This window comes from Tamandua tetradactyla, chromosome 2, assembly GCF_023851605.1.
Source record: "Tamandua tetradactyla isolate mTamTet1 chromosome 2, mTamTet1.pri, whole genome shotgun sequence".
Taxonomy (NCBI): Eukaryota; Metazoa; Chordata; class Mammalia; order Pilosa; family Myrmecophagidae; genus Tamandua; species Tamandua tetradactyla.
The window spans coordinates 125766709-125783099 of NC_135328.1; the positions used below are offsets into that span (position 1 = coordinate 125766709).

General features: G+C 54.5%; 1 protein-coding gene across 1 annotated transcript in view; it reads right to left on the reverse strand.

The window, feature by feature from the left end:
• Positions 1-16391, reverse strand: part of QSOX2 (quiescin sulfhydryl oxidase 2) — a 31016-nt gene that overhangs the window by 3980 nt on the left and 10645 nt on the right. Inside the window, exons 2-11 of the mRNA XM_077148788.1 lie at positions 14651-14751; positions 12549-12597; positions 11885-11990; positions 11650-11740; positions 9654-9799; positions 7934-8068; positions 7623-7752; positions 5644-5766; positions 4271-4421; positions 1019-1207 (exon numbers count right to left, since the gene is read on the reverse strand). Coding sequence (XP_077004903.1) covers positions 1019-1207; positions 4271-4421; positions 5644-5766; positions 7623-7752; positions 7934-8068; positions 9654-9799; positions 11650-11740; positions 11885-11990; positions 12549-12597; positions 14651-14751 — 1221 coding nt within the window. The remainder of the gene's footprint in view (positions 1-1018; positions 1208-4270; positions 4422-5643; positions 5767-7622; positions 7753-7933; positions 8069-9653; positions 9800-11649; positions 11741-11884; positions 11991-12548; positions 12598-14650; positions 14752-16391) is intronic.

Below are 16391 nucleotides of genomic sequence, written 5' to 3' on the forward strand. Positions count from 1 at the left end.
GGCGGGGGCACAGGTAACGAATGCCACTGGTCAGACAGGAAGGCCACGCTCAGGAGCTGGACTTCAATCTGGGGCCAGAAGGTGACACGACAGGCACATAAGGACTCTGCGTAGGGTATGGAGGCCCCTTCCTGCTGCAGCACCATGCCACGGAGTGCACACAGGCCATGGGGGTGGGGGCTGAGAGCAGGGGCTTCCAAAACAGGGCAGGCAGGCCATGGGGAGCTTCATAGGCTCTGCGGTCAGGGAGGCAGGAGGGGAGTCTGTATTAGGACCCCGGAAACACTTCACGCAGCAGCTGATGGCAATGAGCATGAATTGTGGCCACTGTGAGAAGTGCCTGCAGGCAAGCCTTAAGTGCAAAGAAAAACCAATTTTCTTTAGTGCTTGACTTATGTTTTTATAATACAGTGGATTAAATAAAAACCAATAGTTTAGCAGCATTTTCTATTCATCTCTATTAAGATTTATTCCCAGTGGAATTATTTTTAAGCCTAATTTTAATCTGCCAATGATTTAGGAAGGGCTTAAATTACTTAACTGTAAGAAAAGGCATGTGCCCTATTTAGTTTTTTTTAAACAAAACTGCTTTGATGGATTTGGTTTGCAGCCTAAGAGTAGCCTAATGACACTGAAATTCCTTACCAAAGAGTGATTCTACTTCAAGTTTTCCTGTCTCAAATCCAGAAGGCAGGAAGGGAAGCAAGAGCTGCTTCTGGTTCCCACAAGGCCCAGAAGCTGCTGCCTGTGAGGCTTTGCCAGGAGAGCCAGGACCCCAGGGCTGCTGCTTCTAGGAGCCAAAGTCTGGTCCAGTGCAACCCAGGAGCCTTGGCCTCTGCTCCCCCAGCTAAGCCTCCGGCCTGGTGGTGCAAGGTATCCCCCACCATGTGCAGCCTTCGGCAAGAGCCACTGTCCCAGGCTGCCCTCTGGGACTCTTGGAGACCAGGTCATGGCAGTCGGGGGCTCCTGGCTGAGCTGTCCAGAGGGCAAGCAGCATGCAGGGGGTGGGCCTTCTCACCTGCCAGGCGGGCATTCACCACGTTGTGCTTCTTCCAAAGCCAGAGAATTGCTTGGTCTGGAGTTTTCACCAAATCCATGGATTCTTTGGCCATCTCCTCAAAGTGCTCACCACATTCTTTACACCCAAAAAAGGTGCGAATGTACCTTCTCATGACCTGCAGCACTGCTTGGGGGTCATCTTCAAAACCTGCAGGGGCATGGACACGGTGGGCACTGGGCGCCTGGCTCGACACACAGACACCAGAACTCAGGGGCCTGTGAGGCACACCTGTGAACTGTGAGCCAGCTGTGCCCGACACAGCTGGGAGGGTAAAGCACACATCTGCAGACCCAGAGGCAAGTTCTGACACGAGGCACCTGGGTGTGCGCCCCAAACGCCTAAGGCATCTGATGCCTCCTATCCCATGGCACCACGATGGTGGCCCAGGAGAGGCGATGCGTTGCTGTCAGCGGGCAGCAGCCTCAAGGTGAGGAGCACCAGATCCTTCAATGTGGCTCGTGTCCTCCCCCGGGCTGCCGGAAGCGCCACCTTCAGCCTTGTTCACAAGCCAGGACTTGTCCTTGTGATGTGCCATCGCAGGCCACTGCCCATCTGCTTTCCAACAACTCCCAAAAGCTGATTCTGTGGCGGTGGCAGCTACTCATTCAGAAATTGTAGGCTTTTTGCTTTGAAATGCTTGCAAAACACAAGTCCAAGTGTGAATATGGCTGGCCACCAGCCATGCGCTATTGGTGACATGGCTTAGGGGTCACAGCATGCCCAGCAGCCAGCCCTCACCTGGGGCCCACACTCTCTTTAAAAAGGTTCAGCCCCTGTGTGAGAGAACATGCCAGCACTCCAAGCTGCACACAGAAAGTGCATCCGCCATAGCATATGGACCTGGCTGATGGATGCAGGCGAGCCCGAGTCAAAGTCCTGGGAATGCCGAAAGTAGCACATGCCAAGAAAAGGGCAGCAGAATGCAGCAGTCCTGTCCAGACGTTCACTGGGGTCTGAACATACGAATAAGAGACCCAAGAGATTAAAACAGATTACATCAGCATTAAAAGGAAATAATGCGAAAACAACCTGACATGCTTGTGGGAGGTAAGGAGGCCGCCTTAACTGGCAGCCAGCACCCACAGTGTCTGCTGGCAGACTCAAGGTGGCCATGCCCTCCCCAGGTGCCTGGTGCACTCCTCTGCGACTCTGCACAACGCCAAGGGCAGGCAGGGGGCAGGTGCGGATGTCTGCGTGCTCGGCTAGGGGACAAGCCGCCCAGAGCTTCTGGTCCCACCATGGCCCCCTCTGCCCTTCTCATCCCAGCCAAGCAGGCCTTCCGGCAACATCTGCCGCGCCGCCAGCTAATCCTCCTTCCCTCCTCCAGCCAGAGCACTGAGTACTCGGGCCCCTAATCTTTAAAGTGCACAAGAACTGCAAAGCTCTGCCGGGGCAGGGGGAGGGGCCGCAGGTTGTTAGTCGATGGGGTTTAGACAAGCAATAAGGAGAGGAAAAACCTCCCAAGACATAATCTGCATCCCCGGCCTGACCCAGTTCTCCTGCCCAAGATGTGCCCCTGGACGTGGCTCCCACTCGCGCCGAGGACGGGAGGAGAGGAGAGCTTTCTGCCCAGGGTTCTGTCTTCCCGCCACCCTCCCAACTCCGCCACCCACTTAAGCGCCATCATGGTTCTAGAGTGACTCTCCTGGGCCAGGGCATCCTTCTCCAGGCTGAACACCCTGCCTCCTGAAGCAGGCCTGAAGAGGGAGGGGCAGAGCCAGCAGGGTCTTTCCACCCCCGGAGAGGAGGTCTCTGCGGAAAGAGGATCAGAGGGTCTAAACAGTCCGGTCTACATTAGATTCTGCAACGCCAACACTTTGATTTCAATTTGAGGAGCTCCTCAGATTTCTTCTGAGAAACACACTACCCTTTTATTCTGTGTCATTCTTAAGAGAACTTGAAGTTTAAAGTCCAACCCTGTCCCATAAGAACCCCCAAGGGGTGTGTGTGGCTGGTGATGACTTTGGAGCTGCCGGGCAGGCCCCACTCCCCCCTGCGGTGGGGCACTGCTGGTTGTCCCATCAATGGAGGAATCTGCCGCCCTACCAGAAACCTGGGCTGGAGTTGAGCCCGGCTGTGATCATAGGCCAGGGCGGGAGTAAGGCTGTGAGATCCCTGAACCCCTAAACATGGCATCAGCTCCTACCAGATCTCTGCAGCTACCTAAGTGAGCCTGGGGGTAGCGGAAGGAGCACCCCCAAAGGAGCCCAGCCCATGCTGCTGACCACAGAAGGGTGAGCACACAAAATGGTGGTGGCACTTGGGGTAGGTTTCTTATGCAGTAAAAAGGAACTACCATACATGGAAAAAGGGTTCCATTATGTGATTCAAAAAACTCCATGAATTTAACTTAGTGTAAATATCAGTGAACTTCAATGATGTCTTTAAAAAAACTGAAAGATAAAATTCAGACTGCTCCCCTTGGCTGCTAGGGGCCAGCTTTAATTGAGAAGCACACGTACAACACATCCAGGGATGAAAAAGCGGCACATGCTTCAGTGTCATGTTATTTCCTGATGATAAACCTCTCCCGGCAAGCAGACTCCTGGCAGCCAGCCCCTGGAGCGTGGGCGACCACAGGACCCCTTCCTCACCCAGGGGACACGGCGAGTGAGGGCACTCACTTGCTTTGAGGAACCAGCTGCCCTGAGGAGAAACCCCCAGACACCGAAAACAAAGGCCCAGAGGGTGGTCTCCAGCCAACAGCCGACAGCGACTGAGGCCACAGGAACGGAAAGCTGCCTGCCCCGAGTGAGCAGTGGGAGCAGACCCTCCCCCTGGGGCACCTCAGGGGAGACCACTGCCCCAGGAGAGACCCGGAGCTGGGACCTCGGGAAGCCTGACTCCCGACTCACACAGGGAGGATGGGGTAAGCAGTGTGCACTGTTTGAAGCTGCCAAATTTTGGGGTAATTTCTTAAGGTAACGCTAGATAATACAAACATCTTTTGCTTATTCTTACACCCTTTCAAAGCACTTCTCTGATTCATTGTTCAGGATGGCAGGAATTCAGGCACCAGCTTCCCAGAATCCCTCGGTGGGGTAGTCAGAACTTCTGATAAAACCTTCCTTATCCCCTCCTCAGCATGGGGCTCCAGTGGCACCACGAGACCTGCTGCTTCAGGTGACAGCAAAGAAACCTGTGCATGGGCACTGCATGCGTGGAAAACATGTTTGCGCCAAGAACTGCCACTGTGGCTGGGACGGTTACCTGTGCCAGCCAACGCCTCCGGGTGCGCCCCAGCTTGAACGGTCAGAGTGTGGAACAATTTCCAGAGTGAGCACGTGTAACCCCGCAGCTCCGGTCTGCTTCCTTGACAGCCGACCCACCTTGTGTGATTACTAAGGAATATTCCAGAAATCTGAAAAAACAAAAAAAAAAAAAAAAAGGGAAGGAAAGAATAAAAGACAATTTAAAAAATTAAAAACAGTTGGCAAACTTCCACAATCACAGTCGGGGTGGTGGCTCTCAAGGGTTGAGCCAAGGGTGCCCGGGAGCCATGCAGCCAACCATGTGTAAATGTCAATTCCAAAGAAACATATTTGAAAGGAAGGCTGACAAAATCTACTTCATGAAAGGAATTCTCCAAAGGTGGAAATGCAACCTGTTGCTTCCCAATCTTTGGGACGAAGGAAAGAATTCATCTGCTCCTCAATAATTTAGTGATATTAGTCATAAAACTGACCCACGTCTCTTCTTTCAAATCAGAACATGCTATCACGGAATCAATAAGAGAAAGGACTCATAATAAAAAAATTCAACTGCCTGACAGTCCTTGGAATGAGGCGCGTTCACCCTGTAAGGAGCAGGCTGATGGCCAGGCATAGTAGAAGAAAGAGCTCGGGAGGAAAATGGACAGCGGGGCAGCTGTGGCGATGAAGCACCTGCGGGGGGCAGCACAGGTAACATGAGGATGCCACTGTGGCCCCGGATGGCAGTAGTGTGGACGAAGGGGCAGGCAAGAGACCAGGGTTGTTTCTTTCTAAGCTGCAAACAGCAGGTGGTGAGGCAGAGAGGCCCACACTGCTGTACGCCTCACAGAGCGCCCCGTGGACCCACTCCCACCAAGAGGCACGGGGGGCTGCGGGACCAATGTGGCATCTGGCTCCATCCGGCTGCAAAGTCCTCCAGGGCTGCAGGGAAGGAAGGCAACCCAAATCCTCAGCTAGCAACATCCTGTATGACAGCTCCTGCAAGCTGCCACCCTTGCTTATTAAACACAAATGTCTTATTAATTGTGAGAAGTGAAATTCAGAGGAGTCTACTAAAAAAAAAAAAAAATTCAACCCAGTGCTGCACTGCCTGAAATCAGCACCATCATTCATAGGGGGCACTGCTGCAGCCTGTGCCTAGTGGGCGGTCCTCAAATCGAAGGCTTCCCCACGGCGCTGACAGTACCACAGGCACCTTGGGGAACAGCTATGAAGTCGTCACGGAAGGAGGATCGACGGCAATCGTGGGGCCCAACCCTCGAGAGGACGGGTCACCGACGCTGTGGGGTTCCCCACAACACGCACTGGCACCTCTCCTGCTCCTGCCGGGGAGCCCGGGGCTGCAGGGAGGATGCCTGGGAGAGGGCTCACCCGCATCTTGTTGTTGACCAGGTCAAGCACAGCATTGTAGGGGATCCTGTCCAGGGGGAGGCTGGCCAGCCACTCCTGCAGGGTCTCCAGCAGTTTCAGGACCGGCGGCCGGCCTGGAAACAGCTGAGTGGGGAAGCACAGGTGATTAGGAAGGCGCCACCTCCCTGAGCCTGCAGGGCAGGACCTGGCTCTGGCACAAGCCCCAGGGCTGCAGGGAAGGCTTCTCAACACCTTCCCCTGGAAACCTGTGTAAGCATCCAGGAAGTCCAGCCTTCTTCCTCTGGCATCTTGCCCACCCCCCATCCTTGGCCACGCAACCCCTTCCCAGCGAGAGGTGCTAGGCGTGCTGGTAGTTTGGGGGCAGCTAGGCTGCCAGGTGCTTGGTGGTTGCCCATTCTCCTACCACCCAGGCCCATTCATGCAGATGTTCTACTGCAGGGCTGGGCGGGTGTTTCCCACGCACCCTCCTTGGCCGGTGCTGACTTCCTGACCATCTGTAAGAGGAGTATGAACACTGCAAAGGTTTTCAGGCAGAGTAAGTGATTTGCCTGTTAGCAAAGGGTCACTGGCCAGTGCGGACACCTGGACGGATCCAGCCGAAACTAGCCCAGCGGCACCACCCCCCATTAAAAAGCAACTTTGATTAGAGATCACCTCATTAATGTACAAGACAAAGGCGGCCGAGAGAACTCTTAAAAATCTAAACTAAAATTTTACTAAAGGTGATTCGAAAATAAGCAGCTGGAATGGAAACATCACATTACAAACTCTGCACTATCTTTTTTGTCCTATATAGGCTTCAAAAGGACTATTTAATTTTAGAAAAATCATGGTAAGAATGATTTATTGCCATGTTGACTTAAATGAGCTACCTATGCCACATGTGTAAAACCTCAAGTGCTACGTTTAACCAAAGTAAGGGGCAAAGAGTGAAACGACAGAAAAAGCAAATCTGAGGGACAGGAGCTTTTCCCGTTGGCCAGTGGCTGCACAACTGAAGCCAGTGAGCTGGCCAATGCCAGCAATGCGTGAGGATGGTGGGGAGTCATGGGGGCATGGGCAGCCTGAGGTTCCTGCACTCTGAGTGACAGGACCCAGGGCTGCCCAGGGGAAATGGGATGAGCCCCTGCAGGACACAACAGTTGTTGACCAAGAAGACAACCAGCTGGGTTTTAGCTCTGGAACAGACAGCTCTTACTGGCTGGACAGACAGGCAACTGGTAAAACCTGACTAACAGACTGGCCATTCCTCCTGCTCTGTCCCTGGCCTGGCCTCCGTGCATATGGACTCCCAGGTGGACATGGGCGGTGAGTACAGACACTTCAATAGCCCACACATCCCTCCTGGGCCCCAGGACCTGCCCGACTCTGCGGGCTCTGTCATCTCTTCTCTCTGGAGCTACTCCAGGAAGGTCTGTGACCCCACCCCAACAGATTGCTCCAGAGCCCCCCAGGGTGGGGTCCCTGGACCCTGTGGGACTTATGATCCACCCCTATCTCCTGTGCTGCTAAAGCTCCCATGACTCTTGACCCTTGCTGCCTTACACTGACCACTCCCTGCTTCAGAAAGGCTTCCTCAGCTCTGTTCTGGAAGACCATGGCCCCTTACGTCCCCAACCTTGGACACTTGAGGGCCCCAGGGCTCTGTCCTATCTCTCCAACCTCCCTCAGTGACCTCATCAGCCATGTGGTTCCAGACGCCAAATCTGGTGGCAGGGACCCCTCCCTAAGCACAACCTGCCAGTGGAGCTGGGGAGGCCCCCACCCAGATCCAAGCAGGGCCCACCCCCCGCTCCCCACTCTCCCTTCACCCCTCGCTCAGAGGTCACCCGTCAGCAAAGGCACGGGCCCTCAGCACGGCCTCCTCCCCCTGCAACCCCCTCCATCTAATTAATTTACACAGGCCAGACATCTTTTTGTACCACTCTGTGCCCAGCCCCCCCACAGGCCTCACAGCCCCCCTCGGCAGCGCCACACACCTTGGCGAGGATGGTGAGGAAGTCCTTGAGTGTCTTCAGCTCGGCGCCCTCCAAGGACCTGTGCGCAGCCAGCTCCACCCTCAGGAGGTGGTGCAGCCCAGACTCCAGGTCGGCCATGTGCAGCTGGGACCTGAGGGAGCCGTAGCTAGCCAGAGGCCCCCCTTTCCCGCCCTCCCTACGCGGACCCTGCTCCCCAGGGACAGTGATGATGGGGGCTCCGGCCCGGCAGACGGTCAGGGCTGCCTAGCTTTGCCATCCTGCTCGTGCCCGCCCCCACCACCCAGGGGCTTGTGTCCAAAAGGGATACTTGCTTATCAAATTCTCTCCAAACCACGAGGTCAGAATTCTCGTCTCTGCTTGGCTTTTCAGGCAGTGAAAGTGACCTCTTCCTCACACCCGGCAATGACTTCAGGTACGAGGAGAAAAATGACCGGAGCGGCTTCCCTCTGTGAGAGGGAAGAGATAGGTGCAGGCGGGAGCCAGCTGCTGCAGGGCCGACGTGCCTGTGGCACCCCAAGGAAGTGCTAAGAGTCTCCAGTCAGGGGGCTCACAGGGCCGGGAGAAGCCCTCCCACCAGCCAGGAAAGCCACTGCCCCCCCCACCCCAGCTCATCATGTGGGCATTTCCCGCAGGTCCGGGGGCCAGGGCTAGGGCCAGCGAGCATGACGCCTGTGCCCTGCCCCGGGAAGCGCACCTTCCACCGAACAGACATGATGAAAGGAATCACAAACAAGCACCAAGTCACAGTCTCATAAAAACCATGATTCACTTGTAATTAGTGGGGACCTAAAGATGTTCTGTGAAGCTGGGTTGAGTAACTGCCAATATCAGCTTTATTCACACTGTGATTTTCCAACACGCCTGAGAGTCTCTGCCGACCGGCTGCCACTGGCCAGCTTTGAGCGTGATGATAGAAGGAGGGGCCTCGGGCAGCTCCCCGAGCTCCGGGCCGGCCAGGCCAGCCCCGTTTGGGTGAGGAGGCGCACCTCTGGCGACATGGAGAACAGCATTACTGAGCACTTCACATGTAGCTCAGGACCTATCCATGTTGTTTGTAAAAACGCTGACATCATTTTCTGGGAAAAGGCTGCATACATGATAACTTCTATGGCTAAACAACACTTTTTCTTCAGAATAAAATGGCATTTTAGTTGAGGAAGCTCAGTCAAGGGGTCCACCCTGCAGTAAGGTCTGTTCTCTGCAGTCCTGGCTGGGGGCTTAGGGCACATCCAAATGGGCTCGATCACCGAGCATGGCAGCAAAGCAAGCACCTCAGAAGAGACCTCTGCTGCTGGGGATTCCTTTTTTAAAACAGAAACAGACCCAAGGAATCTGCACTCTCAGGGCTTCAGGATGGGACACCGTGACCACCAAGTTAAACTCCTTGGGAGAGGAAGAACCCTGAAGCTGGAAAGCTGTCCTGTCACCTCACTGCTATGTCCCCAGCACCCAGAGTGGGGCCCGGGACATGGTGACTCAACCACACACTGCTGGCCAGACCACAACAAAGTGACCGCATGGTGAAGGGCCGGGACAGGCCCGGGAGGTGGCCCGCTCCCCACGTTCAGGCCCGGAACTATGCGCCCCCAGCCTCGGGCAGCATGGCCGACATGCTCGCTGACCGGCCTCTGTTTGACTTTGGTCCCAACTGGTGACTGCCTTAGGGGTGCACAGGTCCCTGCGAAGAGTCAAATGGCCTCAGCACAGTTTCTGTGGTTCTGGCCAGCAGAGGGGACCGGGAAGGACGGAGCGGGGTCTGTGGCCCCGTACCCCGTGTTATTCACACCCACGGGCAGACGTGGTGCTTGTGGAGAAACGTAGAGGAACACAACACGGGAGTGGAGACCCATGGCCAAGAGTTGTGGCGAGCAGAGCAGATCTCACAGGAGCCCGGGGTGGGGGCATTAGCAGTGGGTTCCCTGAGATTTCCATTTCTGCCCACAGGGCTTTCTCATCAGGCTTCCCATGTTTGCCCGAGTTTCCTGGCCCCCACCCAGGGGTGCAGAGACCCTTAGCCAAACAGCCACTTACACATGAATAACTCCATGGGACCCATTTGGACAGATCAGGTAGCATGAAGGGATGGAAGGGATGCCGAGTTTCTCGAGGAGTGTGGAGTCCGAATCCAATGCTCTGCTCACCATGATGTTTTCATATGGGATCAGGTCTAGGGTCACCTGGTGCCAAGGGGACACGGTGTCAGCACCGCTGCGGCCAGCAGAGGGCTTCTCAGACACGGTCACGGTGCATGCAGCCCTTACACAGAGGGAATCAGACCCCCGGGGCCCAAGGGGCCCTGCCGGGGCGGGACCATGCCCTGACGCCAGGCGGCTTGCCAATGTGCTTTCCTTCACGTCGCAAATGTTGTTAGGAGGAGATCAACCTCCATGAATGCTGAGAAAGAAAAACAGCATTCTGCTTAAGGGGCTGGAAGCCACATCTTTGGAAGAACCTCTATCCACCCCCTCTACAAGCTGGATGACTGATGCCATCATTTCTACTGGACTTCAAGGCAACCGAGTAGCCCTGCATTTGTGGGCAGAAAGGGCAACCTTACCTAACAGGTTTACAGACCAAGGAAAACGCATGTGCATGGACTTTCGCTTCCCTTTCTTAATCTGCGGACTCCTGTTTCCCTCCTCACAACATGAGGCCACGAAACCAGGGAGCAAGGAAGGTCAGCCTGCCTAAACGCCTGCAGGTGTGGGTGCCCTGACCCTTCTGGAGCACCCACCCTGCCCAGTGCTCCTTGGCTGAGGCACAGTGAGGGGATCAAGGGAGTGAGATTAGGATGAAAAAACAAGCCACGAGCCCAACGTGCACCTGCCAAAGAGACCTACCATCATAGAAAAGCCATTTTCAGAACTGCGGGCATCTGCTACAACAGCAAGCTGGGAACACCCCGAGACAAGCTGGCTGCTGCACCCCTCTGGAGCGGGGTGCCTCTACCAGGAGCTGGCCAGTGTCTGTCGGACACCACACGTGGTGTGCCAAGGTGCGGTGTGCCCTGTGTGGGCCTAGTGTGCTAGCCCTGGGCAGCCGGCCCATCGGCCCTGTGGAGGAGCTTGGCCCACAGGGAAATGGGGCCTGTCCCTTCCTCTCCTGGCCTGTATGTGCACATGTGGACTTGGGGGTGCACAACTGTGAAGCAAGTGAGCGAGGCTGCTGGAGGCAGTGAGCAGAGGAAGGAGGTCCATGCTGGGATCTGGGTGAGCAATCCACTGCCCGTGATCACAGCCCCCTCACCCCCAGGACCCTGGTCAATCACGGGGACCACCGCACATGGAGGCAGTGACAAGGTGTCCAGAGGTGCTGCCAGGAGCTGTGGAGTGAGCGGCTTAAAGCTCTGAGGTTGGCAGCCTCCTTCTGAACCATGCACCCCAGAAGCTCCCAAAAGGAGCAAAACTGTCTCCCAGACAACAGAAGGAGGCTCACACCCAGCGGCAAGAAGAAGAGGCAAGAGAGCAAGGTGGGCACCCGGTGCTGAGAGGGCAGTGAGGTGGGTGTGACTTTCCTCTAGTCTCTAAGATGGCTGGAGGCCCATGACTGTGTCTGGTTCCTGGCCCCCATGGGGTCCCGGCATGTGTGCAGTGGAAGCACAGTCGAATTTCTAACAGAGACAATGCTTTAAATAATCTTGGACAGGGCAACAATTTCAAGAGTGCTAAATATAGCAAATAAAGCTCAGGATGACAAGGCACAAGAAATGAAAGATCTCCATCAAGGAAAGGATTCAGCGAGCCCTAAGAGCTGGGTCTTCTGTCGAATTCTCTTACCTGCAAATTTAGGATTAGACCACACATGCTGGATTCCTATTACTGTTTTATCCTCAAAGGCACAGTCATTTATTCTATAAACTAGTGAAGTCACTGAACACAGCCTGCAATTCCTATAAACCACGCGCGCTAAATGCATGAACACAGCTGACCAGGCGGCAGCAGTTGCTCCCGCAGCAGGACCTAGCCCGGGGCCCACCACACTGAATGACATCACGCAGTAAGAACTGGGTAAAATGCGGACACAGTACCTCTCGTCCAACATAGGAGCTATTGCTTTCAAATAAAATAGCCACATAATGGCCACCACGGTTGTCAAAGAGAGAAAGAATGTCACTGGGCCTTTTAAGAGAAAAAAGAGGCTTTTAGTGCTTTCAAGAACAGCGACCTGCCATCAGCTACAAGTGCTCATTGCTTAATGTAAATCTGCATTTTACAAAATTAAACTTGACTGTGACATGCCGCTTTTCGTGTGCAGATACTTACGACACAGGGTCCAGTGCCGGGCAGGCAGGGGGCCTGTCTCTCTCCGTGTGGTTCTGCAGGAAGTCAACCATGGCGTGTCGCACCGTCTGAAGCTCTCTGTCGGGTCCTGCTGGAAACCAACACACTGCCGTGACCTGTCTCCCTGTGCTGAGCAGGGCTGGGCTGCAGGCCTGACAAGTCCCCACCCCAAAACCCGAGAGGAGCGTCCCAGGCCTATCAACAGGCCCATGGGCACAGACACGTGCTGGGGGTGGGGAGGTAGGAGAGAAGCTGGGCCAAAGTTTACACACATGAGGGACTCAGGGGGTGGGGGTGGGGGGTGGGGTGCAGACCAGCTCCACATGGGGGCTGGCTGCCGGATGCAGTGTGGCTCCATAAGAATCTGTCCACCATACATGGGACTAATACGTGTCTCCATGCATGCATTTGTATACAGTTTCCTTTTCAAAAAACTTCACTGTCATATCTGCCAAGGAAGGCAGACCACAAAATAACAACTTGTTGAGTCTATCAATGCTGAAACTTGAAATAAAAACAGGCAGGACAGCGCTGACACGCAGAGGCTGACGCTGGCGCAGGGTCCCTAGTCTCCTGGGACCATTTCCATTTTAATAATTATATGGGGTGGATCTACCTGATTAAAACATGAGGCTAATGTCCTTACCTTTAAAATTTTCTCCAGTTGTAAACTCCTTTGTAAATGCTTTAAAATACTAAGAGGAAAAACACAGAACAAATAAGTAACAGCTTCAAGTCGGTATCTGTGGCTATATTTAACATTTAAGCAACAAAAGACTGTCTTATAGAGAGCACGGTAGGCAATTCCCTCCAGGAAGCTTCCATGAACTGGTGACAAGCCACCTGTTTCATATCTCTGTGGATATTAGTGCTTCCAACCAGATTTCCAAGAAGGGCAGATAGGACCCACCACATTCCGTTATCTACATTTTCTGACCCAAAACAGCCAGAGACAAGACAGTTCAATGGGGCTGGAATCATAAAGGATGACATCTCCCTTTCCTTCCGGCATTAAATGAGCATTCTGATGGCTGGCTATGAAAGCAGGAGGGATTTATAAGGGGACATAAGGGGCTCTAACAAGTATTTTAAGTGGTTGAAAAGAGTTTTATACTAAAATGAAAAACCTTCTTCATCAAAAGACACATTAAATCTGGTGAAAAGACAAGTTATAGATGGGGTGAAGGCACTTCTGATATTCTCAACTGAAAAAATAGTCAGCATAAAGGAAATACAAGAACTTCTGTAAATTGAAAAAGAACAAACCAGGAAGAAAACACATGCGGCGTGGAAGCCTTCCAGGATGGCCCCAGTGGGAGCCCCATGCTGTGCCTACTGGGTAGGCCTGCAGCGCATGGCGTGTCCTGCAGCCATTCTCGCCAAGGCCTGTGTCTGGAAGGAGCACGCACTGTGCTTGGAGCTGTGCGCTCAGAAAACAAAGACTCGGGAAAGCCCGCATGCCCTGCAGCAAGCGGGGACAGTGGCAGCTGTGCTGTTGTCACCCAGGACATGTCATTCAGCTTCACAGCTGATGATCCCCAGTAACCCCAGGCATGAAGGGAGAGCCTCCACCCCCATGTCCCATGGAGCTGAGGCCCTGTCGCAAAGTCGCAGACACGTGGAGCACAGCGGGAGCATGCCCTGCCACAGCTGCCTCAACAGTAAGGAGGGCAGGAGGGTCCAGCCTGCAGGGCAGGGTCAGAGGTGCCCTGCGATGATCAGAATAGCCAACCCCTAGGGGCAAATGGCTCTCAGGCTGAAAGAGGCAGGGCCAGGGGGCTTCCCCAGGGAGTACCTGTATAGGGGCGGCAGGCTGCCCTGGGATGCGGGTGCCCATGGGCCAGTAGGCACTGCACACAGGCATGCTCCCCTCCCTCTCAGGGGCCCTTCTGTAGAGCTTGGCCCCTTGTGTCTGCAGGGCTCACGCTGACCACGGCACCACGGTTGAGCCTAGCCCCTCCTGACAACGCCACCCACAACAGCATCTGGTGCACGTGATGATCGCTGACCCGAACCACACTGGACCACACATGGGTGCAGCATGGGGCAGAGGCCTGAGACCCAAGGACACGGGTGGGGGGCACTGCGAAGCACTGAGTGTCTCCCATTTCTGGAACCCCTGCCAGGGCCTGGGCCCTGGAGACAGAGGTTGGCCAAAGGCATTCCTGCCCTCCAGGGACCTGCAGCCTCAGGGGAGACCAACAGGAAGCCAGTCCATTCCAAAACAAGGGGGTGCTCAGTGGGTCTGGAGAGGGCAAATTAAAGTATTAATAAAAAAGAAAGAAAAACAACAGAAAAGGCAGCAAGTAGATTACAGGATTTTACACAAGTTCCTTCTTTCTCCCCCTTCCCCCCCACTCATGAACTGGCACTGACCCAGCACCACACAAAGCTTGCAGAAGCGCAGACACATAGCTGTGTACCGGTTTCAGGTCTGCCACACCTGTGCGAGGATGTGGTGTGTGACCGTGTGCCTTGGGTGGGGTGTCCGTGGTGCGTGCACGCGTGTGTGCGTGTTTGAGCATGGGGGGCCTTGTGCACATATGTGAGCAGCTCAAGTGGGGGGAACTGTGAAAGGCGGCCCCTTCCAAACACACGTTCCTACGAAGCTTGCAGAAGCACGTCCCCAAACACTCACACACCAGGCACGACGGACCCAGTGGCCCTGACACCAAAGAGGACACCGGGGCGCAAAGCGGGCACCTTGCGTGCAGGGCCCAGGAGCGTGCTGGGGCTGGGCAGACTTACCCTGAAGGTGGGGTAGAAGTGGATGTCATAGGCCCTGCAGACACCTTGGTTCTTCTCCTCCGCACAGTCCAGAGCCGCCACGCGGATTGCAGCTGCCCAGTCTGGAAGGCACCAGCACGCTCTTCAGTGTGCCAGGTGCCAGGCACGCCCACACCGAGACCGCCAGTGCCAAACACCCTCCCTGGCACACATCTACAGGGTGCATGGCTGCCATGAGCAATCAGCCCAGGGCCCGCCCCTCAGGCCTACAATGACACCCTTTCATGGACAGGACTGTATCGAGGCCAAGTTGGGAAAGAGGAATCAAGTCTCAAACAGCAGAGCGGACACCTCTGCTGTCACTGAGGACGATAAAGGAGACTGGTCTTTGAGGAATTTGCACATCGCTGGGCGGCTCAGTGTGGCCGCTTCTTGACTCACGGCCCTGCCAACAGCAGACCAATGAAGAAGCATAGCAACCCACAGGGGCCCGATGGGGACTCCACACCCACATTTGTAGGTCAACCTGCTTCCCACACACCCACTCAGAGGAGGAGGCAGGTGATGCAGCAGCCCCCGGGCCTGTCCGGGTCACCACTCTGCAAGAAGACGAGGTGGTTTCTAGTGAAACCGTTCCAAAGCACCGTCCACAAATCCTGGGAAACTACCGTTCTCGGGAGTAGAAAAGGAGTAAGGTTTTAAATATCTTCTTTTCCAGCTCTTCTTTATTTTTAAAGTTTTAATACAGAAAATTTCAAACATTTAAATAAAAAGAGAACAACAACAAACTTCCGTGTGTACCTCATGGCAAGGGGTGGGGACCTCTTTTCACCCTCTGACCTGCTGCTTCCCCTACACCCCCCCTTTCTTCCTTCTTTGCAGTTTACTTGATGAAGAACTTGGGCCCTTCATCCTGTCTCCCACGGTCTGGATTTTGTCATCTACACCCCTGGCCCCTGCACTTTCTGGAAAACTACTCCTTGGATCTAGATCTACGTCTGATCCTCTTGGCAAGATGGCACTGGAAGTGCGCACATCTGGGGGGCGAGCACGCTTGATCACCTCCTTCCTGGAACATTATCAGCCATCTCTCCTTGACGCAAAAACTCCTCAGGGCAGTTGCTGCATCATTTATGAGCTGGGATACTTCTGCAAGGGAAACCCACCCTCTGGGTGACCCAGGAGTACGGTCCACATAGGAAAGACAGGACAAATGCTTGTCAGGTCTTTATTTACGAGTTTCAAAGTAATGGTTTCCTAGATTCCTCCTAAGATGCCCAGGAGGTTACCTTCCCATAGGGCGTTAAAGCCATAGCCAAGGGCTCATAAGCACGTGCTGGCCCTGGCTGGCATGGGCCTTTCCAAGTGCACAGGGGCAGGGGTACCCTGAGGGGGCGGGACATGAGTGACAGAGACACATGGGTGGTCTGGGGGCTGGGTTCCCAGGGGCTTGGTGGGTGAGCCCAGACAGGAGGAGGGTGGGCCATGGGACTGGAAGGGCATGAGGCTGCACCCCTCCTCCCACAGCCTTTCAATTCCAGATCTAAGTGAATTATCAACGGGAATTGATGGCCACATGTCCTCAAGACCTTGCTGAGGCCCCTCCCTGCCCTGCGTTCTGATAAGTTACCTCTTACCAAAAACTGCAATTTGGCTAAAAATTTCGAAAGGAGGGTTTTCTCTGAGTACTTGCTATGATCTAAAATTTCAGAGGTTGAAGTTAAAAAATATGCCCCCCCCCAAAAAAAAATGCCCAGGAAAA